This window comes from Phaseolus vulgaris, chromosome 8 (assembly GCF_000499845.2).
Source record: "Phaseolus vulgaris cultivar G19833 chromosome 8, P. vulgaris v2.0, whole genome shotgun sequence".
In the NCBI taxonomy this organism is placed as follows: Eukaryota; Viridiplantae; Streptophyta; class Magnoliopsida; order Fabales; family Fabaceae; genus Phaseolus; species Phaseolus vulgaris.
The window spans coordinates 54,586,971-54,610,758 of record NC_023752.2 but is presented as its reverse complement, the minus strand read 5'-3'; the positions used below and the strand labels follow the sequence as shown (position 1 = coordinate 54,610,758).

The window sequence follows — 23,788 nt, the reverse complement described above, 5'->3', positions numbered from 1 at the left end:
GAGGTTCAACAATATTTATCTTTTTGATATCCAGCATAACAATACTGTGAATGAATGTCTCATCTCTAAAGAGGACAAATCTTGGCTATGACATATAAGAATAACTCATATTCACATTGATAATCTAAATAGATTGAATGCTAAAGAACTAGTTTTTGGTTTACCTAACATGAAATTTCATAATAACAAAATATGTGATGCATGTGTCAAAGGTAAACAAACAAGATCTTTTTTAAAAAGTAAATATATAATCTCTTATAAGAAACCTTTATATATTCTACATATGAATATGTTTGGACCATCTAGGACTGCTAGTCTAGCTGGAAATTTCTATGCTTTGGTGATTGTTGATGACTTTTCTAGATATACATGAACTTTATTCATTGTTGCTAAAAATTATGCTAATGATGCTTTTAAGAAACTGGCTAAGGTTCTACAAAAAGAAAATAGTTGCAGTATAAAATCAATTAAAAGTGATCATGAGGGTGAGTTTCAAAATGATAGATTCAATAAGTTTTGTGAAAAATATGGAATTACACATAATTTTTCAGCTCCTATGACCCCTCAACAGAATGGAGTGGTTGAGAGAAAGAATAGATCCCTAGAAGAACTTGCTAGGACTATGTTAAATGAATCTAACCTGCCTAAATACTTCTAGGCTGATGTTGTCTATATTGCTTCTTATGTCTTGAATAAAACCTTAATTAGGTCTATCTTAAAGAAAACTCCATATGAACTATACAAGGGAAGAAAACCTAACATGAGTCATCTTAGGGTATTTGGATGTAAGTGTTTTGTATTGAACAATGGCAAAGATAATCCAAGTAAGTTTGATTCAAAATCTGATGAAGGTATTCATGTTGGTTATGTTGTGAATGGTCATGCTTATAGAAATTATAATAGAAGATTGTTAATTGTTGAGGAATCTATTCATGTAAATTTTGATGAATTTAACAACTACTTGCTCAATCCCATAGAAGATGAACTTGAATAAGGTGATTTTAGAATTGTGATTCAAAGGATTAATTAATTGGTTCAAATGCCAAAGAACCTGTTGTTACTGCAAAACTACCTAGAGAATGGAGAACTCCTAGGGACTTGACTTTTGATAATGTGATTTGACTTTTGATAATGTGATTGGCAACATTGAGAAAAGAGTATCAGTTAAATTATCTAAATAACTTGTGTGAGATGATGACTTTTGTATCTCAAGTAGAGCCAAAGGATCTTGATGAAGTCTTACAAGATAGTAATTGGATTTTGGCTATGCAAGAAGAACTGAATTAGTTTACAAGAAATGAAGTATGTTATCTGGTTCCTAGAACATTTGAGATGAATGTGATAGGCATTAAGTGGGTATACAAAAATAAAATAGATGAGCAAGGCATCATCACAAGAAATGAAAGCAGGAGCGTATTCAATTATGAAATCAATTAAAGCTCTTTTAACAAACAAAATTGTTTTCTGTTAGGATTCCAAACAAACAATCGGTTGAAATAGCGAATCAATCGGTTGTTTGGGTTTGACAACAAGTCAACCATCCAAAACAGTTTTCAAACTTTTTCAAAAACACTTAAGTATAAAATAATTAGTTGTTTCGATAAAACAATAGGTTATTTTTCACTTAGTTTGAAAAACACTTTAATCTTAAAAGTTTTGAAAACACTTAAGCTTTAGATTCAACAAAGAGTGGATTACAAATATAATCTACCCCAAATCCTATTCTAAAGCACCTCAACAATAGCAAGCACATCCAGCCTTCCATCAAACTCAAAGGATTTGGATTCTTCAAAGCTTGAACACACTTGATTCAACAAGATTGTGCTATCCTTGCAATGTTAATTTGAATTTAATTGGTTATTCTGACTCAAACTTTGCAAGGTGTAAAATTGTCAGGAAAAGCACTAGTGGAACGTGTCACATGCTAGGATCCAACTTGATTTCATGGCATTGCAAAAAGCAAGCATGTGTGGCACTATCCACAGTCGAGGCCGAGTACATAGTTGTAGGGAGCTATTGTGCTCAAACACTGTGGTTAAAACAACAACTAAGTAAGTTTGGAATTATCTTGAGTAATATCCCTGGATTGTATGATAATACAAGTGCAACTAATTTGACTAAGAATCCTATCATGCATTCAAGAACTAAGCATATAGAGATAAGACATCATTTCCTCCGTGAGCACATTGCAAATGGTAATTGTGAAATCAAAATTTATTGGAATTGAATTACAATTAGTTGATCTTTTCACTAAACCACTTGCAAGAGATAGATTCAATTTCCTAAGGAATGAATTAGGCATAATTTGTTTAAATAGTTGTTTGCAGTAAAATTTTAATTGATTGAAAATCATTTTAATTGATTATTTTCTCTCTGATTTAATTTTTTAATCAATTGAATGTTGTTTTAACATGTTATTTTACTATTTTAGATATCTCTTCTCATTTTATTTTCTTATCCGTTTATCCTTCTTTTGATTCCTTTTCTCTCTCTTAAAAAATTCGTATTATGTTGTTCTCTTTGTGAAATTCAACTTACAAACTAAGATATATAAGTATTCATGCTAGAGAGATGAGACATAGAGAACTGTTGACTAGCTTCATTCCCCTCCTTCCTGTCGGGCAGACTGCTAGAACTTTAGCTTACTCCTTCTCGCCCTGACGCTACTCCTTCAGGTCTCGGTCACTCTATCTTAGGTGAATGTCGAATGAGGAGAGGGGGGGGGGGAGGGGGGGGGGAGTACCTGCAGAAGGCATTCCAATGCTAAAGTCAGCAAATGATACTCGACAGTCGGTTGTCAGAGTATATTCAACAATGACGTACCTTGTTCTTGGAATGTGCGCTATTTATATTATTTTAATGGGCTTACCTTATTGGGCCGGATTAATGAAGTGGATCGTGCTTAGGGTCGTATTGCATAGTTTTTAAAGGTGGTTTAACTTTGCTGACCTTAATTTGAGCGTTAATGGGCTGGATGTGTCGGTCGGCCCGCACGGACATGTTGGGCTCGGTTATGAAGACCCAGTTATGGTATTGACCGTTCGGTCCATACCAGTACAATAAAATATATAAGTAGAACATTAATATAAAACATCTATCTTAGGTAAATTTATTGTATGAGAAAGAATTTTGATTTTGAGTTTCTTATTTTATTATTATTATTATTAAAACTCATGTTAAACAATGTGTGTCTCATGCATGAAAAGTAACATAAAATTAAAAAAAAATTAGGGTTTTAATCGGTGAGGTAATCAGTGATGGTATACTTTTGTCACATCCTTTTATTTAATATTTGATTTTCTTATAGTGCAAGAAAAATAAAAGTAAAAGAAGTTGATTTGGTTGTAAATTTTAAATTGGATTATTTTTGAAATTTGACTTTGAGTGAATTTTCCTTAATTGAATAACCAAATCAATATTGTCATTTTTTACTAAATTTTAAATCTTAGTTAGTATTTGATGGATGGTTAATGAATAAGTATTAAGTGAATATGAAAATACAAGTAAATTTTGTGTTGTTATTATAGGCCCACAATTTTATAACTAAGAGTAAGATTGATTGAAACAAATTTAGTTAATGATTAGGTTTCCAATGTAATATAATAGAATTGTGATTTTTTTAACATAATTTTGACTGTAAATTGTATTGTCTCTATCTCATTAGATGAAATGATTCTTTATTTAGTATGGATAAATTAACATTTATACTTGTATGTGATGAAATTAGTGATGTAATTACGTGAGAGATGATTATTACAAGAATAGCATAACCTATGTTAAGTATACTATAAATATTGAACTATGAAATATCCTATCCCATATAAGATATTGAAATGGAAACTTTATTGATAAACCAAATAATATAAATAAATGTATGAGACTGAAGAATCAATAAATATCCTTACCAATTGATGAAGAAATATAAGACTTGATGAGTGCCCAATAACCTATAAAATTATAAGAATATATATAATTTTAATTTATTTCATATTTTAAAATTCATTTAATTAAAAAGTTATTGTGGTGTCACATTAACTATTAAATATAAAAACACACTAAATAAAAATACAGCATTTCAGTGAGTGTGCTTCAAATACATAATAAAATAAAAGAATAATAATCTTAAAAAATTAATCCTAACTCCATCCAAACGGCACAAAGCCATTCCGGTATTTTCGGCACTGCAATTATATTCACATGTATAGTATTAAAATCACCTTCCTAAGCTACCTTTTTTCTTTCTTTCTTTATTTCTTTATTTTAAAATATTATTTATTTCTTTTTTTTTTATGTCGATATATTTTTCACATTGTAATGAACCAAACAAAGTATTTTTAATTTTGTAATAATTTCGTAAAAAACCAAAAAGAAAAAGCGTAGCGTAATGGCAAGGTCGTAAATTATGGCGAAATTTAGGGTGATTTTCGATCGCTTTAACTTTTTAATTTTTTCAATTTTTAAAAAAATGAATGTAGCTTGCTTCTGTTTTGAGCTCGCTCTCTCTCTCTCTCTCTCTCTCTCTCTCACACACACACACACTCACTCATTCCTCAGCCATAGACGTACACTGTGTTTCTTTTTCTATGCTTTTTATAATTCCCCTTCGCTTTCTCTCTCTAAAACCTCACCTTCTCTCTCTCTAGCTCCCTCTCCCTTCTCTCTCTCTCATCTGCAACTGATTTTGCAGATCATACTTCCCTAGATTCTCCCATTCCGTTTCGGCGCACTTCCTCGCCGCGAGCTCGCTGACCTCTCCATCACCGGAATCCGCCGAGCGTCGCCGTCGTTCCTCGATCGCCTTCTTCCGCCGCAACCTAGCGCCTTGCCGCGGTGCCAATCGCCTCGTCGGAGCACGCTAGAGTGGTTCCTGCGCCGCATGAAGCTACGGAGCAAAGCTTCGATTCGGTGAGTGCGAGATGGAGCTGTAATTATGGTGGATTCGCGTGCTGGAGGAGGCTTGGAGCTGTTGGAGCGAGGGTTTGAGTGGGTGAATTGATGAATGGAGGGGTTCGGGTACGAGAACTGGTGAATGTAAAAGATTAGTGTTTAGATTTGAGGAGAAAGTGAAAGTTTCTAATTAGTGCTGTTTGTGTTTTTTTTTTCTTTTGCGTTTTTTTTTTGGTTTTGTTTTGCGTGATGTCGCGGACTGGTAGAATGGCTTCGGATCTTAGCAGAACCGGCCCTGTGGAAAGAGACATTGAGCAGGTATATTATATTATATATATAATTTGTCCATTTCTTTGGAAACTTTTTTCTGTAGCGTTGTGCTTTGAATTTTATTTTGTAGTACTGTTTGCTTTTAGATTTTGTTAATCTGTGTGCTGTGCGTGCGTTGTACAGTGTTGGCAATGTTCTTATTTTCTGTTTGTGGGGGCATTGTAAATTTGGGACGAGGGAGGGATTAGGTTATTGGCTTAATTTCGCTAGGAACTTAAAATTATGGATATGTTGATGAATGTCTATGATTCGCTAGTTTGACTGCCGCTAGGATTGTAACATCAGGTCAAGCTAGTTTGTAGTTGGCAGTGAAAAATCTTGGTTGTTTTGACCTGTTACTTTAAGTTTTCTTCTTTTAATTCAAATTTGAGTAGTGTGTGTTGATATGTAGTTAAGTGTGTGTTCAAAGTTTTGTTTACTTCTTTTGCGGGCTAAATAATTAGATATTTGACTATGTGAATATTAGATTAATTATTTTTTGAATTTATGTTTCACTAATTTTATCATTTATGGGCCTTTCTAATTAATTATTTTTCACTTTTATGAATTATTTGGGTGTTAGTTACCGTGTTCTGCCACAGGAAGACAAGTTAAATGCTATTTTGTATGGCTCTAAAATATGCTGCTTGACTATTATATTGACTGAATGACAAAAGAGTTGGATATGTTCTTTTATATGGCCTGGTTGTAGTAAATTTTTCAATAGCGTTCAGTCAGTTGTTGCTCTGTTATGTTGAGTTTTGGACTTTAGCAGGCTGATCTTCGTGCTTTTCAGTAATGTTATCCATGTGCTATGCTTATTCAGTGATTTCTCTATGCTTTAAGTCTTCTTCTATCTTCAGATGTGCTGTACATGCTGGCTGAATCCTTTATTGATCTTATTGACAGGCCATTACTGCTTTAAAGAAAGGGGCCTGCTTGCTCAAGTATGGGAGAAGGGGAAAACCCAAGTTTTGCCCCTTTCGTCTTTCCAATGTGAGTTTGTACTCTTAATCTGTAAATTAAAATGATCCTTGTTGAAGTGTGTTCACAATTTTTTTCTTCAAAGAATTGTATTTGGCTTTAATAAAATCCTTGATCTTTCTACATTTTATTTTGTATTTATTTATTCTTAAATAGTGGTGAAAATATTTATTCTAAGTGATAGTAGGGAACCTTGAAACAGATTAGATTGTGAAAATTATTAGATTTGAATGCTTAATGCTCTACTAGAAAAATTACAAATATTAAAGAAAGATTAATCAATTTCTCACCATCAATTAGTTTAGCTTAAGATTAGGTTTCAAAGTGTTTGCAGTAACAACATTACGAAATTTTGATAAAGTCACAATGATTATGTATTGAGCTTAACATGAATTTTCAGCAACATATTGAAAATATGATAACTTGATGTTTCTTTTAGTATAACCATTGGAAGTGGGCAGCCCTGCTTAGTTTACTGGGAAAATTTAGTAGTGTATGGTGGGATACAACTTCTGGCCCACATTAGAAGGATTATATCTGGTTAAGACACCCATTGTGCCAATATTGTAAAATGGGAAGCTGGCCTTCAAAAAACATGCCAAATCTTGTTAAAGCAAACACTCTAGTCCACATATCTAGAGTTTGGACGTGAGCATTCATGGTACCTTATTGACCACCATGCCATATCAAACTCTTGTATTTGGTGGTTATGCATACCCTTTACGGAATTACTTTCATGCCATTTCATGGTTTGAAATAATCTTGTTTGTGGTTTACACATATTATTTTCATAATTTATTTTGTTTTTATTACATTAAAGTTTGTTTTTAGATGTTTTCCAGTAACCAAAAGTTAAAATTTGATTTCTCTATTATTTTTTCAGGATGAATCTGTTTTGATATGGTTCTCAGGGAAAGAAGAGAAACACCTTAAACTGAGTCATGTCTCCAGAATTATATCTGGACAACGCACAGTAAGTTTTTAAATTGACATGTAAAGTCATTATATTGTTTGCTTCTTTAGATTTAGCCAACAGTGCCTTACCATGTTGAGATAACCAGTTATAAGATAGTTCTGTTGAATTTGATGTTTGTATGACTTATACAGTTTGTCCCCTATCTCTATATGCACTTGTGATGTGAGTGTGACCACCATGTGCTGGAAGTCAAGATTTCTGAATATTTCATTATCCATCTACAGTAAAAGGCCTTGTTTCTTTAGTATTATGAATAGTTTACAATATACCTGCTTGTGGTAACTATTAGATTGTGTTTTGCTTTGAGGAACATAATGTTTGCTCTTTCAGTGTCCTATTCTAATAAGTTGGCATTTATCTTCAAAGACATTACTCATGCCTTTTTGACTTTCGGCATCTACCATGAATTCTTTAAGTGATAAGGTTCTCTGTTATGATTGATAAAAAATGGCCCTACTCTTTTCAGCCTATCTTTCAAAGATATCCACGACCTGAGAAAGAATACCAGTCATTCTCTCTTATCTACAATGATAGGTCACTGGACTTGGTATGAATTTCTTCATTCCTCTCCCCTTTGGATTTTTTTGCTGCAGTAGTCCTGTTGCTTTACTTGTACGGATGTTATTGATTTTGTGAACAGGATCAATAAATTTTATATAACACAGTCTGATGGTTTGATTATTTTCTACTAGATATGCAAGGACAAAGATGAAGCTGAAGTCTGGTTCAGTGGTTTGAAAGCATTGATTTCCCGTAGCCATCATCGGAAGTGGAGAACAGAGTCAAGAAGTGAAGGTATTCCATCTGAGGCTAATAGTCCTCGAACCTACACTAGAAGAAGTTCTCCGTTAAATTCTCCCTTTGGCAGTAATGAAAGCCTGAAAAAGGTATTAACATATTGCTTATGTCCGTTCGAATTTCTCACTCTCTCTCAATTGAAGTTGAAAATGTTTATTTAGAGAATATTTGTTTGTTCTATTCAGGATAGCGGGGATCACCTTCGCCTTCATAGCCCATATGAGAGCCCCCCTAAGAATGGTTTGGATAAAGCATTGGATGTGGTTTTATATGCTGTCCCTCAAAAGTCTTTCTTTCCTCCAGATTCTGCCAGTGCTTCAGTACATTCTGTGTCGTCGGGAGGATCAGACAGTATGCATGGTCACATGAAAACAATGGGTATGGATGCTTTTAGAGTGAGTCTATCAAGTGCTGTTAGCACATCTAGCCAAGGTTCTGGTCATGATGATGGTGATGCTCTAGGGGATGTTTTCATTTGGGGGGAAGGCACAGGTGATGGTGTTCTGGGTGGTGGGAATCACCGAGTTGGGAGTGGTTTGGGTGTGAAAATGGATTCTCTATTTCCCAAAGCCTTGGAATCTGCAGTAGTTCTTGATGTTCAGAATATTGCTTGTGGTGGACGACATGCAGCCCTAGTGACCAAACAAGGTGAAATTTTCTCCTGGGGGGAGGAATCAGGTGGCAGACTCGGACACGGTGTTGACTCTGATGTTCTCCATCCAAAGCTTATAGATGCTCTAAGTAATACAAATATTGAACTTGTAGCTTGTGGGGAATATCACACATGTGCTGTGACACTTTCTGGTGATCTCTATACGTGGGGTAATGGTACATACAATTATGGACTTCTAGGACACGGAAATCAAGTGAGCCACTGGGTACCAAAGAGAGTAAATGGCCCCTTGGAAGGCATACATGTTTCATATATTTCTTGTGGACCATGGCACACTGCTGTTGTGACATCTGCTGGTCAATTATTTACTTTTGGTGATGGTACATTTGGTGCTTTGGGTCATGGAGACCGAAAAAGTGTTTCATTGCCGAGGGAAGTAGAGTCCCTCAAGGGTCTTCGTACTGTGCGGGCTGCGTGTGGGGTTTGGCATTCGGCTGCAGTCGTAGAAGTCATGGTTGGAAATTCAAGTTCCAGCAACTGCTCTTCAGGGAAGCTGTTTACTTGGGGTGATGGAGACAAAGGTCGACTTGGGCATGGTAGTAAGGAAGAAAAACTTGTTCCTACGTGTGTTGCCCTCATTGAACCCAATTTTTGTCAAGTTGCTTGTGGACATAGCCTCACTGTTGCACTTACCACCTCTGGCCATGTCTATACAATGGGTAGTCCTGTCTATGGCCAATTAGGCAATCCTCAGGCTGATGGGAGGCTACCAATTCGTGTTGAAGGGAAACTTTCGTCAAAAAGTTTCGTGGAGGAGATAGCATGTGGTGCGTATCATGTTGCAGTTTTAACTTCAAGGACTGAAGTTTACACTTGGGGAAAGGGTGCAAATGGTCGTTTAGGCCATGGGGATACAGATGATAGAAATTCCCCAACATTGGTTGAAGCTCTGAAGGACAAAGATGTCAAGAGTATTGCTTGCGGAACTAATTTCACTGCAGCTATATGTCTGCATAAGTGGGTTTCCGGTGTTGACCAGTCTATGTGTACAGGCTGTCGTATGCCATTTAATTTCAAAAGAAAACGCCACAATTGTTATAATTGCGGACTTGTTTTTTGCCATTCATGTAGCAGTAAGAAGTCTCTTAAGGCTTCAATGGCACCAAACCCCAACAAACCTTATCGTGTCTGTGATAATTGTTTTAATAAACTTAGGAAAACAGTAGAAACTGATTCTTCATCTCATTCTTCTGTGAGCAGAAGAGGAAGTGTCAATCGTGGGTCGCTGGAGTTAATTGATAAGGATGATAAATTAGATTCCAGATCTCGTAATCAACTTGCCAGGTTTTCTTCAATTGAATCCTTCAAACAAGTGGAAAGCAGATCTTCAAAGAAAAACAAGAAATTGGAATTCAACAGTAGCCGTGTCTCACCTGTTCCAAATGGGGGTTCACAATGGGGAGCATTGAATATTTCTAAATCTTTTAATCCTGTTTTTGGATCATCAAAGAAATTTTTCTCAGCTTCTGTACCTGGATCTAGAATTGTTTCCCGAGCAACATCCCCAATATCTAGACGACCTAGTCCACCTCGTTCAACTACACCAACCCCAACGCTAGGAGGTCTTACATCACCAAAGATAGTTGTGGATGATGCTAAGAGGACTAACGATAGCCTCAGTCAGGAGGTTATTAAATTAAGATCACAGGTATCTTGCTTTATGTACTCAATGTCAGTATTTGCTTTCTTGCTGTAATTAATTGTAATAGAATTTTAACAAAAATGGATTCAAATGGCTCTGTATTTGTATTACAACTGGTCATTTGTTATGATGCTAATTTTTGGGAATTTGTCTGATGAAATGAGCTAGACACCGTGTGAGAATGAAGACAAGAAGGAAGTTATATGCTATTATGATATTATATAGTTTATGCCTGGGCGCATGTAGCAATATGCATATTCATTGCAAGTCAGTGAGTTGCTCAATTACTTGCTGTATTTTATTATAATAATCTACTGTTGAAGGTAGTCAGGGTTTGTGATTTATACTTCTATCTCATAAAAGGTTAACAGTCAGTAGATTTTTTTACAGTGGATTTTTTCTTTCCCATTTTTTGTTTTTGAGGGTTCAATGAATCAATTAGAGAACTTCTTATCACCTATCTTCTATTATTCTTTCATAAGTGGTTTACTATTTGACATAGAGAATGCCTGATCTCTATAACACACTTTCGTTGAACTGATTCTTTCCACCTTCCTTTCTCCCCTTTATTTTTCTAAACTTTCAACAAAGATGTTTAATTTTTTTCCCTTGTAGGTGGAAAACCTGACTCGGAAGGCCCAACTTCAAGAAGTTGAGCTGGAAAGAACAACTAAACAGCTAAAAGATGCAATAGCAATTGCCGGGGAAGAAACTGCCAAATGCAAAGCAGCAAAGGAAGTAATAAAGTCACTCACTGCTCAGGTTGAAGCTTTAATCTCTTAAATTACTAATTAAACTATTACAGCCAATAACTTAGTCAATGAAGAAAGCAAAAAATAATTCTGTACATTTAATGGGTGGGAGCCTTTTATTTTTCTTTTTGAAACAAATCAGCGGTTATGTCCAGGATTTTTTTATTAGCCAGGCAATATATTGCAGATTGTCCGAATTAACTCTAATTGACCCTAAAATCAAATTGTAAAGCCATGAAATGTGACATTTACAGAGTTACAGTCAATCCTGATTCAATTTCATGCCCAACACAGTGGACTTTTAAAATCTTTAAGCTTGTATAGCTCTGTTCTAGATTTGTACTGGATGTATCATTGCAAGGCTAATTGATCCAAAGTTTATTTGTTTTCTGTCCTGAGCAGTTGAAGGACATGGCTGAGAGGCTACCTGTAGTACCTGCTAGGAATGTGAAATCACCGTCTATTGCTTCTTTTGGTTCCAATCCTTGTTCCAATGATGTTAACTATGCTTCCATTGACCGATTAAATATTCAAACATCAAGTCCAGAGGCAGATTTAACTGCATCAAACAACCAGTTACTCTCAAATGGATCAAGCACAGTTAGTAACCGAAGTGCAGGTCACAATAAACAGGGCCAGTCTGATTCAACAAATAGAAATGGGAGCAGAACAAAAGACTGTGAATCCCGTAGTGAAAGTGAATGGGTTGAGCAAGATGAACCTGGTGTTTATATTACGCTCACCTCCCTTCCAGGAGGTAAAATAGAGCTTAAGAGAGTTCGCTTCAGGTATGCAGTATTTTACGGACATATTTTTTCCGCCATTTTACATTTTACATCTTACATAACTTCACATGCTAAATTTGTTAATGTAAAATATTGTATCCTACTTTTATGGAAGAAAAAGTAGGATAAAATATACATGGTGTTAAAAGCCTTGACGAGCATTATTCATACGTCAGTGACATTTTAATTCTAATGGAAATTTAGTTGCATTATTCATGTTGTGACCAATTACATATTTTCTCTTTTTTGCTTCCCACTGTAATGTTTGTAGTTTGGTATTGGTAGGACAAACCAGATAACTGTACGGCATTTAACGATTAGCAATTTTATAACCTGAGTTTTATCCTTTAACATTGGTGAATGTAGTCGGAAGAGGTTCAGTGAGAAGCAAGCAGAGCAATGGTGGGCTGAGAATCGTGCAAGAGTATATGAACAGTACAATGTGCTCATGATTGACAAGTCTACTGTCGGTGTTGGGAGTGAAGACCTGGCTCATTGACATGACAACCTGTAAATGAGATGTTTTTCATCATTTTGGCTGGGATTAGAGCAAGACCGCACTGATCAATTTCATTTGGCTTCCATCTAATATAAAACCACGAGGGAAGCTGGGGTTTGGCATAGTAGGAGAGAGAATAGGGATTGATTGTGATTTGTAATTCCTCCTCGTTTTCTTCTTCATCTTTTCCTCTTTGATTTCACTTTCCATTTTTTCCCTATATGTACCTTGTGTGGGGGTTGAGGGTGAGAAATGTAAATTCTTAGTAGGTTGCAGGCTCTGGTTGAAAGGAGCTGCAGTGTAAATTTCATAAGCGAATGCATTTGCAAATTTTTCTTCTACACGGGATATAAATTCCTTAAGCCATGGGAACAACGGCACTAATCAGCTAAATATATTTACATGGCCCTGCCAATTGCCTACTTTTAACAGGGAACACTTGCACCACCTTTTTATTCATCAGTTTTCTTTTATCATATATGTGTCTATATATTATCAGGTATCAAATTCTACTATTCATTTTTATAAATTTAATTATCAAAATCTCTCGATGAATATAAGAAATTGAATAATCCAGGTTTTTGCAGACATGCAATCCCATATTACAAATTTGTTTACCTTTTTAATTTCATATGACATGTTAAACCAAAGAAGTGCCATGTAGCATTGTTTGATTTCTATAGTATATCAAAGTTCAGAGAGTTGATTTATTTAATAAGAACTTCTATCACTTCAGGAAGAAGTTATGAAGTATGTCCTGTAACTTGATTCCTCTCTCCCTCACTCACTGTATGTAATACGAAATATCTTAATCAATGTCAAAGCTTGTTATTCATTTATGTAAATAAACAATATGCATAAATGAGACTCAGGAATAGTGAGACAGAAAGAAATATTCCAGACACAAAAGGTAATGGGTTGGCTAGGTACAGTACGGGGATCATAACACCAAAATTTTCCATAGGAAAAGGTGTCAGAAACCAAAGGAAGATAATTTTCTGAATCCAAGATGATCTGGAGGAGGCCATAGCTTCTGTACTCACAAGTTATTTCTCGACTTTTCGCACATCTTCTGATACAAAATATTAAAATACAAAATGAAATAGGATGTCCTAGCATCTCTTCTACTTTTCATAAAAATAATTTTTGAAGAGAGGAGGCAAATGCATCCCACAGAGGCTCCGGAAACAGTAGTAGAGGTTATTCAAATGGTGATCAAATTTTGAATGAAAAAGGTGATCCAAGCCCTATTAACAAAACCCTCAATCAATTAATCCCATATGGCAATGCATGCAGAGGAATTAAGGGTAGGCTAGGTTCTATGGCCATCAACTTAGACACGTTCCTCATAACAAAAATTAGACAAGTTAAAGGCACATGACAGTGTAATGATCATTCCTACTGGTTATTTTGACACATTGGCTTCTCAGATATGTGGATTCGTTTAATAATGTGTTTCATTACAGTCTCTTTTTCTATATTTTGGAACTGTCAACTGTGTAAAGAATTTATTTACTCCACATAGAGGATCATGTCAGGGTCAAATTCTCCCCCCTTGCCTCTTCATCTTATCTGCAGAAGCACTTTCTGAGTTGATCTCACTGCCCTTATCACCCAATACTTTACACAGCTATTTATTACAGAGCATAAAAGTTTGAAAGAGGAAAAGGAAATAACTACTTACCAACATAATGAATTACACTATAATTATGCACTGATGATTAGTGCTTTAACTCCTCCCAACTTGTTTCTCTCAGTCTCTCTCGGGCTTCAATAGTAATCTTGAATTGAGTACGTATTCTTCATGTTATTTATGCTGGATGAAAACTATTTTATGCATAAGATGTAAAACGAAAAGTTCAACTATTTTGATAAGATTGCTAAAACGCTGTTTCATTTTGGCTGGTAATAAAATTGCGAAAGCATAACACTTTCATAGTAATGTCATTGGTGTTTCTTAGTGTGTTTCGTAGAACTTTTTTTTTTCTCTTCTGTTGTTGAAAAACTAGACAAGTAGCTCTTGATAAATTCATATAATTTTACTTCAAATCTTCTTAGTGCACGGTAAAGTAGAGGTTATGGAGGTAAAACCTCATTCTGGCTATGACTGTCGATATAGGATACTCAGTCTTTGTTGTGTTTCATTTTAAGCGAAATATTTTGTCCCACATCGAAAAGTATGTGTATAGTAGTGGATCTGATAGGCTATAAAGGTTAGGCATATGGGATTGAGAAACATACTTACCTGGACGGGGTCAATGGATGATCAGCAAGGTCTATGGCCTAGGCATGTGACTTCCATTGCACTTAGGAAGGGTGCTTGCCTAAGGTCTGTCCAAGTGGCAGAGCCTACGTCATAATTTGTGGCAGTGGGGGCCTGCGTTCGCGCGGCCCCTTCCATTATAGTTCCAAAATTTCAATTTTTCAAAATAATTGGTATATTCTAATAGTTTTGTCATCTTTTATTTGTTATTATATTTATACATTTTAATAATAACAGGTTTACAATGAATATAAGTAATTTTTGTTATTCTTATGTCCGTTGTCATCTTTTACATATTTTTCTAGTATGGTTTGTGTTGTAACCCTTTTGCATACGAAAAATATGTTTGTTATGCTTTGGATTTTCCTTCTTCAAACATGTCTAAGTTAATTTACTTTGGATTTTGAATTTGCTAAATAGGCATTTTACCTTGATAAATTAAAACTTGAGGTAAATTGTATGTTGCCTTTTGTCCTTCAGTTTCATGTTCGAGGTGTCAAATTTTATGCATAAAATTGCGAGAACTGTAGAATTTTTTCTAATAATGGGTTATGTTTATCGTCAAATAATTTAATGAAAGAAGTTTATTACTTTACGCAATTCATCTGTCAAATATTCGCAGCCTGAGTAATTATATAGTCAAATAATATTGGTAACGCATCTTTATCAATAAATCCGTTGTCGTCCAGCGGTTAGGATATCTGGCTTTCACCCAGGAGACCCGGGTTCGATTCCCGGCGACGGAACTTTTTTATTAACTTTTGATTGTGTTTTACAATGTTAATCCCTCTTCATATTCAGGAATTTATTACACCTAAATTCGTGAAAAAATATCTTGAATGATGTCACTGTTTTCTTCTTGTGTTGTTATTCCGCCATTATTTCTTCAAACATATCTATAATTGATTTTTAAGCAGAGGTGGATACCAAGCTAATTAAACGGTGATAAGCGATGACTATAGGTGAAATCTGTTGTGTATATACAGAAAAAATGTTATACTACAATCTATTTTGAAAACGAACGAATACATATTTAATATGTAGTTATTTGTGTACCACTATTCTGCTATTATTACTTCAATTATACATCGATGGACCTTTTTTTTTTTGTTTGGCAGGAAGTGTATAACCACTGCAACTCTACACACCAACTTTATTCAATCTTTAAGTACTAAATTATCATCCATGGAAAGCTTATAAATGGCAGATTCCGACAGCAGAAGGACAATTAACCTGAGCACATGAGCTGCTTCGAAGTTACTTCATCTGGATTGTAGAGGCAATGTTTTGTCCCATGATCACATTACAGAATGGCCCACAACTTTTTGATGATCAAACTTGGACATAACAAGGAAGCAAGGAAAGACACTTTCCTATCTACTGTTCAACTGCTATGCCAGACTCCTCCTGATTGTGGGGGGGCCTCCATTTACGATCATAGATGCTTCTTTCAACCACTTGTGCACCCTTCTTGTTTTGAACACACAGTTTATTATCTATCAATTCGAGCAATTCTTGCAACCCAACTCCTGTGATAGCAGATGCTTTCACATGTGGACCAGATTGATCAATTGAACTATCTTTTTCCAGACCATCGTGCTGTTCAAAGGACTCATTTAGTTGGTCAGCTTCATCGACCAAATCATTAGCATATAACCAACCATCAGAATAGTCTTTCTCTTCCATGGCCTCGCAATCAACCTCCTTCATGCCTTCATTTTCTGCTAATAACTCAGATTTCACATCATCTTCTACCTTGAAGCCATCTTCATCTTCATCATCAAGATATTCATCACCATCGTCGCATTCTTCTTCGATATCAATCTAAACATTTTCAGAGATTGAGTGAACAGATCAACAGTTGTTCTTGCAATTTGGTAAATGGGTAGATGAGTTATATACTTGTAAGTTGTATCACCTTGTTCCAAACTTCAATCATATTCTGAAGCTTCTCTTCTGACACTCCTATTTGTCGAAGAACTAGTAAGACTGTTGTGCGATGCTCATCAAGATTGGGAGCACTTGAATCGACCACATGCTACAAGAAAAATAAATTTAACAGTTGACTTGTCAGTTACTAAATAAAAGATTAAATTCTAAATAATTGACTCCTGTAAGTTTCGGAGCAATAGCTACTATAAAAACAAAAAAATAAGTCTCATTCATACTGTACAGAAAGTAACAGTCCACCAAAAATAAAGAGCAACCAGAAGTATGAAGAACCAAATACAATCTGTATTACAAGCATAAATCGACCATATCAAGGATATTTGTAGAAAAAGAAAGTCCTAATTTGAAAATCTTCAATGCAATCGTCATCTTATTTATCACCATTCACTTTTAATGTTTCCTTTTTCTTTTTCTCCTATTTGTTTTTAGTTAAGGGAAAAAAAAAAGAGATTTGTGAAATTGAGACTGGTATCAGAAATAAATCAGACAAGATGCAAAAGACGCTAAATTACCACTTCTGTTCCCCAGAAACTGAAAGAAATTGAAAAATCATACCACAAGCAGATCTGCTTCCACCACTTCTTCTAGAGTTGCATGAAATGCTTCCACCAGCTACACAAATTAAGATAAAAAAAAAGGTTAGATTAGATAATTGTCATAAAAGAATGGTTGAAGAATATTTTGATAAAAAATAATCAGGGAACAGTCACGCTGACACAACAATTTGCTCATGTTTCAACATTACCTGTACGGGCAAGTCAGATATGAATCCCACTGTGTCACTGAAAAGCACTTTCTTTCTGAAAAAAGAAATTAAGAATTCAGGATAGTGAAGCATATATATTCAACACTACCAACCAATGTACAAAATGGAGGGTACTGCTGCTAAGATTAGAAAGAAATGATAAATTGCAGGTCAAATTACCCCGAAGGAAGAACAGCACTTCTCACTCTAGGATCAACTGTGGCAAACAATCTACAATTCATGTAATGCCATTAAGTATCTAAAGTGAAAATACCAGCACTAAAAATTATATTAGAATTAGACGATGTAAGTGCACAAGGGTAGCATTGAAGGTGACTTTTACCTACAGTCGCTATACAGATCACTGTCCGATAATCTACTTACTAATGTAGATTTTCCCTGATAAAAACATGTTGAAAGATATAGCAGTTATGCTTCTGATTAAAATAAATATCAAATACGCATATTTAGACCACTTACAGCATTTGTATACCCAACAACAGCAACAGTGGGTAAGCCTTGTCCGGGTGAACCTCCACGTCTCCTGCGACCAGCACGCTGCAAAGCCCGGGTGCGGCGAACCTCTTCAATTTGAGATAATAAATAAAGTCTCCTCTCTATGATTCTAAAGGTATTTTGCACTTTAGTGATTCAATTATGCATAGTATAAAATCATTATATAAACTGTTAGATTTCACGTCAACAAATAGATCATAGTCCGTACACTGGACTACTGAGCATGCGTTATAGTTTAAAAGAACCCCATAACTTCTACTAGTACAACTTGTGATTCATGTATCTAATGACACTCGGTGAGAACTGTGCTCGGCAGGATTGAATTTTAATTCAGTGCAGATTAAAGCTAGATAATTCACCCCTTTGAAATATTATTTGGATTAAAAAAATTACAGCGACAATTTCAATGGTATGATGCAATGAGAAAGTGAAAAATCAACAATGAAAATAACACAGGTTTATAAGGAAACCATGAGATTTACTAGGAAAACAAGAAATATACCACTTGAGAATATTGTATGAAAAAAGTTCAATATGATATGACAGTCATACCTTCGTCGCTGAAGCTGAAGTTCAGTTTCTCCAGCACCACTCATAAAACCTTGTCCCCCACTTCCTCTCCTGAAATTGACAGGTATTGAATCTAGAAATGTTACTCTCTAACTATCAGTTCAGTACAGCAATACAATAGACTAGGCTAAAGGATACACAAATTCAGAGAACAACACGTGCATACTGGTATATGTTCATTAAGAGTAGGGATTAGTGGAAAGAAAAACTACATTCAGTTTCAACCATGTCCATACTTCGTAACAGAAAGGTAAACCAAAAATTAAATAGGCATGACTGGAAAAAATTGGAGTTCTAAACATGTAAAATAGAAAAAGATAGATTCCTGTGAAAAATTTAGGTATTAGAAAAGTCAAGTCATCATGCAATATGCAAGAATGAGGCTTGTTTAACTGAAATACTATGTGCCTGTGCCTGTGCCTGATTATTCTAGTTGGCTAACCCTCTCTGAAGGGATCACAAACAAACTCGCCCAATTTGAGGAAGTGTTGTCCATAGCCAACATCACACTTATCAAATATGGCAAAATTCTGTCACGCCCCAAATCTCTATAATCGCTTATGTATAAAGAAAAAAAAGTGGTCCAATTCAAAGACCATCATCGTTATCAAAGAGCATATAGAGAAATCCTAGCAGCATATCTGTAACACGTTCTTTTTAGCAGACTCTCTAAAATTGGTTGAAATTCGTTGAAACGCACAAGATTGCGTAGGTCTCATCTCTTAGTTAATAAGCACTCTCACCATTTTGTAGTTCTTAATAAATTGTGTTAGAGAGCATTGGTAGCACTCCCTCAGTAGAAAAATTGGAAATAAACTCACCCTCGGGCGCTAACAACTTCAGCTTCCCCAGAAGCACCAAACGTGTAGCGACCATCAGGGCCGCGAGCACGAACAAGTCTGGTCTTCTTGTAGGACAGAGCTGCGAGTTCAGCCTGCACTCCCAGATGCCAAACAATATATAGTAACAGTGCAACACAACATTTCATTTCGAGAAGAAGGGCACTTCAAAGATCACCAACCTGAAGTTTCGCTTCCTTGGTAAACGCATGGGCATTGAAAATCTCAATGATAAGTCCCACACGGTCCAACACGGGTTTCCCCCAAGCCCTCTGCCATGTACATAAACCTCAATTCCCACTTTCATGAAACAAAAATGACACAAAAATCACATCACACTTACCTCAAGATTCCGCTGCTGAATCCCAGACAGTGTGGCGTTAACAAAAACTGCATCCACCTCTTCCTGAAACACACGAGTTACACCCTTAACAATACTTTCAGACATAATAACAGTCACATTAAGAAGACAAGGCAACCTTAGACTCCTCAGCAGCATTCACGTGGCACTTGATGTTATCGACGGTTCCGTGGCCGAAATAGGAGTCGGCTCGTGGGACGCGGTTCTGGACGAGCACGTGAGGTGGCAACGGCTTGTCGAAGAAATCGGTGAGGAAATAGCCATCGCGCTGGTCCTCGAGGGAGTTGGCGAGGCACAGAGCTTCGTTCAGCTTCGCCTGCAACAGCTTATCCGGCCGCACGCGTGGCTGAACCACCAGAAGCTTCGGAGGCCTCACACGTGCACCCTCTCCTCCGTTCGTGTACAGCTTCTGGTGGCAAGAGAGTGGGGTTCGGAACCTTCTGGAACATCCCCGCAGTGTAGAAGAGAAGCTTCTCAACATTTTTCTGTCTTTCTCTCCGCCTGTTCAACATTCGAGGAACGAAGAAGGGTTTTTTTGGTAAGTGAAACTACCTCAGTGCCCTTCATAGTGTTAACTAAAATTTGGTGATTTCTTTTATTTTATAAATCTCATAATTCATACTTCATTATCCAATATGAAAATAAAGCATTTTTTTACCCATATTAACATGAAATTATTAAAATTAGAAAAAAATAGAGTTTTTAAAACTGTATTTTATTTTGCCAATAAAATAACACTAGATATTTAACTATAGAATGATTTATTACAAAACAATTAAAATCAATGCTAAATTCAACATTTAGAAATATAATTATTGTTTGGTTTTCCAATTATACATACTAACATTTTTTTACTTTTATTATTAATTATTTAGATATTTTATTATTATTATTATTATTATATATGTTTTTTATTGATTGAGTTTTTTATTGATTGAGTTTTTTATTGATTGAATCAATGTCAAATAGATATCAATTTTATTTTTAAAACAATATTTATCATATAAATAGGTTTTTTTATCTTTTTTTTATAAGTTATTCTTCATATATTTATTTCTCCTTTCTATTTCCAATATTTAGTATTTAAATTTGTGTTTAGCACGGTAGAAAATGAAAAACTTAGTAAAAAGTAATACATTATTCTTTTATTCAAAGAAATTTATATAAAAAAATAACATATTTTAAATGGTACATTTTTTAATATTTTTCTTAAAGAGATTCTAAATTTGATAAATCTAAACATGAAGAATTAAAATATTATAATAAGAATTTATAGTTAACAAATATACTCATAAGGATTTCGAGTCTTTTGTATGAAACTATTTCTAAATACAAAATTTATTTTGACAAAATATGATTAAAAAAACTTGTAATTTTATTATGCAATTTTGTTAATAAATGTTTATTTTTTTGTTTTTGTAATTTTATCTACCATATAAAAACAAAATAATCATACAGTTTAAAAAATATAAACTTAAAAATTATAAGATCTTTGTTTTCTAAAAGAAAAATAGAAAACAAAAATAATCTATAATCATTCTATTATTCATTATCTTCTTTTAATTTATGTTTTTTATATCTATAAATAAATTTTAAGAATTTTCTTTTAAAATATGAATATTAAATAATTTTAATTTTTTCCTTTCAACTCTACATTAAACATTTCAAGCAAATAAATTACTATGGTATAACCCATATTTGTTATGGTTTGATGGCATCAGATGAGTAAAAAAAGGTGGTTTGGGATAAACAACAGTAAAACTTACCTTTCTAATTTGCTACATATTGGAACATCTAATGTTGGTAGGACTGGCATATCAACCATATAATTATAAGAGTAGTTTAGTATTACTATAGAGATATTTGGCAAAAATAAAGTAAAACACTTTACATGAAAATGCACCTCTCAATACAATATTCACCACCTATAACTAAAAATCAAACAATAACAAATTTCGAATTCCGATGTCACTAAACACAAAAGAACAAAAATCAATGAGTGAAATAATTTATCTACCAGGAAGATGATGCGGATGGGGACGATCTTCCAGATGTAAGTTGTCTTTCTCTGTGCAAAACTTGGATTGATATAGTTTGAATAGTTTTTTTAATATCCCAAACAATATAACATTTTAATACAACAATGTAGTGGTGGTGTTTCAATCCTTGATTCTCATCAAATGATTTTGATTTGTTTCGAGGTTTCTTACCAAAGATTTTTTGTGGGTTCGACCATCTACAGAAAAAAGAATGACAGGAGCGGACTTATTTCATCAACAGTGAGCAACCTAGGAAGTCAAAACCGAACCGAGATTAGCGACAGCAGCGGAAACAAACGCTTTGACGAAGGTGGTTACGGAGACACACTTTGAGTATTGACGAAGGTTGTTATTGGCGGTGTTGTTGCACATCTGAATCTTGCTATTGTATTGGAGATTGTTTGGACAAAATAAAACCTAGTAAAGGAGGGCACAATAGATATCTTTAATTTTAAAAATAGAAAATAAAATCAGTTTAAATAAAAGAAGTAACACGTGAAACTAAAAATTCATTTCGAACAATTGAACCTTCTCAAATTGTTTCTTCTTAAAAAGATTTGTGCTAAAATAATAGATGCCAGGATGAACAAAAGAACTTGGACACGTAATGGATCTTGTAGTACTATTTCCACATCCCTTGACCAAATCGACCAACATTAAGATTATTTGTTAATTGCTGATAAAGTTTGGTAGATTCACCTTATGAAACAAGAAGTTCTAGTCCTGCAGGTATAATATCAATTACTTCATGCTCATCCAATGTATCTACTATAGTGATTTCGTATCCTCATTTTTTTTTCGTATTATTTTTTTACTATACATGTCGCTGTAGCATTATAAACATTATTATTACTCTTCCTCGGTCAAGATAAATTTATCCCTTCCTCTCTCCACTCTTTCCACATCTAGCAACCATTATATGACCATAAATAAAAAAAAATATTTTTGTTAACTTTTGAAATTACAAAATAATCAAAATAAATTAATAATAATATAATAAAATAAATATAAAGGATATTTATATACTAATTTGAAGTAGCAAACATAAGATAGATACTTAATATTAATTGAAATATAAATAACATTAAAAATAAGATATAATGAAATTCAATAATAAATAATAAATTGTTATACATTTAGAAGTGTTTAATTTTATAAAAATAGTGAAGGGGAACATAATAGATATCTTTAATTTTAAAAATAGAGAATAAAATCAATTTAAATCAGTAATGTATCAATCCCTCCATCCACATTTAACAACCACTAAGTGACAATAAATAAAAATTAAAAGTATAAAAAGAACGATTTTTGTTAATTTTTGAAATTACAAAATAACCAAATAAATTAATAATAATAATAATATAATAAAATAAATATAGAAGGATAATTATATACTAATTTGAAGTAGAGTAATCAGGCACGACAATAGAATTTATCTCTTTTAAGATATGCAATCAAAATAAAAAGATACATAATACTTAAAACAAAAAGAACCCAATCAAAATAATATTTTAATCCCATAATCTTTGACCTTAGAAAACAAATGGCAAATCAAAAAATTGCACAAACCCAAAACAACTCAACCACAATACTCAAGGTGTGTTTGGATTGGGAAGGAAATATGTGGGGATTTGAGGGAGTGAATGTGTGGAGATGTGAGAGGAAATTATGAAGAAAGTGAGAATGTTTGGATTGAGATATATTAGAGGGGATGTGTGAAAAAAGTGTATGAGAGTTTGTGAGTGATGTGATAGTTGTGAGAGAGTTTTTTTTTTTAAATTGTTAAATATTACTTTACAAACTTATCCTTACTTATTAAAAAATTTTAATAATGAAATGAGTTATTTTTGTTTAAAAACAAACAACTTTTTCACATATTTCATAGATTTAAAAATTAAAATTAGAAACTAAATATATATTAAATATAAATATATATAATTTAAAAATTATAATTAGAAAAAAAATGTATTCAACATATTAAATAAAAACAAAAATTCAAATAATTTCTTAAAATATTAAACATGTATTATAAAATTAAAAAATAAATCAAATCTTATATAAATGAAAAATAATATTTTTTATTATTAAAAACCTTATAGTAATGAAAAATAAAATAAAAATACTAAAAAATATAACATAATTAACAATAGAAAATAATTTCATAAAAAACTATTATCAAATAAATTACTAACTCATAAAC

At 33.9% G+C, this 23,788-nt stretch overlaps 2 protein-coding genes and 2 non-coding genes across 5 annotated transcripts; 3 read left to right on the top strand and 1 right to left on the bottom strand.

Annotated features, from left to right (window-relative positions):
- The first annotated feature begins 4,463 nt into the window (after positions 1–4,463).
- LOC137826970 (PH, RCC1 and FYVE domains-containing protein 1-like) lies at positions 4,464–12,734 on the top strand. 2 transcript variants are annotated; one of them, XM_068633138.1, is made up of 10 exons: positions 4,464–5,013; positions 5,154–5,205; positions 6,106–6,192; positions 7,064–7,153; positions 7,623–7,703; positions 7,849–8,043; positions 8,140–10,275; positions 10,885–11,031; positions 11,424–11,809; positions 12,173–12,734. In XM_068633138.1, the coding sequence occupies exons 1-10, from the start codon at positions 5,000–5,002 to the stop codon at positions 12,303–12,305; spliced, it is 3,321 nt and encodes a 1,106-aa protein (XP_068489239.1). In that variant the 5' UTR covers positions 4,464–4,999; the 3' UTR covers positions 12,306–12,734. The 2 variants fall into 2 exon arrangements, with proteins under 2 accessions (XP_068489239.1, XP_068489238.1); XM_068633137.1 differs by lacking the exon at positions 4,464–5,013 and having other exon boundaries at positions 5,038–5,205.
- A 1,808-nt stretch (positions 12,735–14,542) lies between these two features.
- Positions 14,543–14,703, top strand: LOC137827358 (U1 spliceosomal RNA). The gene has a single exon (XR_011083744.1). It is a non-coding gene; the product is annotated as a U1 spliceosomal RNA (small nuclear RNA).
- A 539-nt stretch (positions 14,704–15,242) lies between these two features.
- On the top strand, positions 15,243–15,314 carry TRNAE-UUC (transfer RNA glutamic acid (anticodon UUC)). Its single transcript has one exon. It is a non-coding gene; the product is annotated as a tRNA-Glu (tRNA).
- A 211-nt stretch (positions 15,315–15,525) lies between these two features.
- LOC137826971 (GTP-binding protein At3g49725, chloroplastic) lies at positions 15,526–20,122 on the bottom strand. Its single transcript, XM_068633139.1, has 12 exons — positions 19,668–20,122; positions 19,532–19,594; positions 19,371–19,460; positions 19,171–19,283; positions 18,332–18,400; positions 17,744–17,888; positions 17,607–17,662; positions 17,444–17,494; positions 17,264–17,318; positions 17,074–17,130; positions 16,487–16,606; positions 15,526–16,392 (listed from the first exon to the last, which is right to left on the bottom strand). Exons 1-12 carry the CDS (start codon positions 20,028–20,030, stop codon positions 15,946–15,948), a joined length of 1,629 nt encoding a protein of 542 aa, XP_068489240.1. The 5' UTR covers positions 20,031–20,122; the 3' UTR covers positions 15,526–15,945.
- Between the last annotated feature and the right edge of the window lie 3,666 nt (positions 20,123–23,788).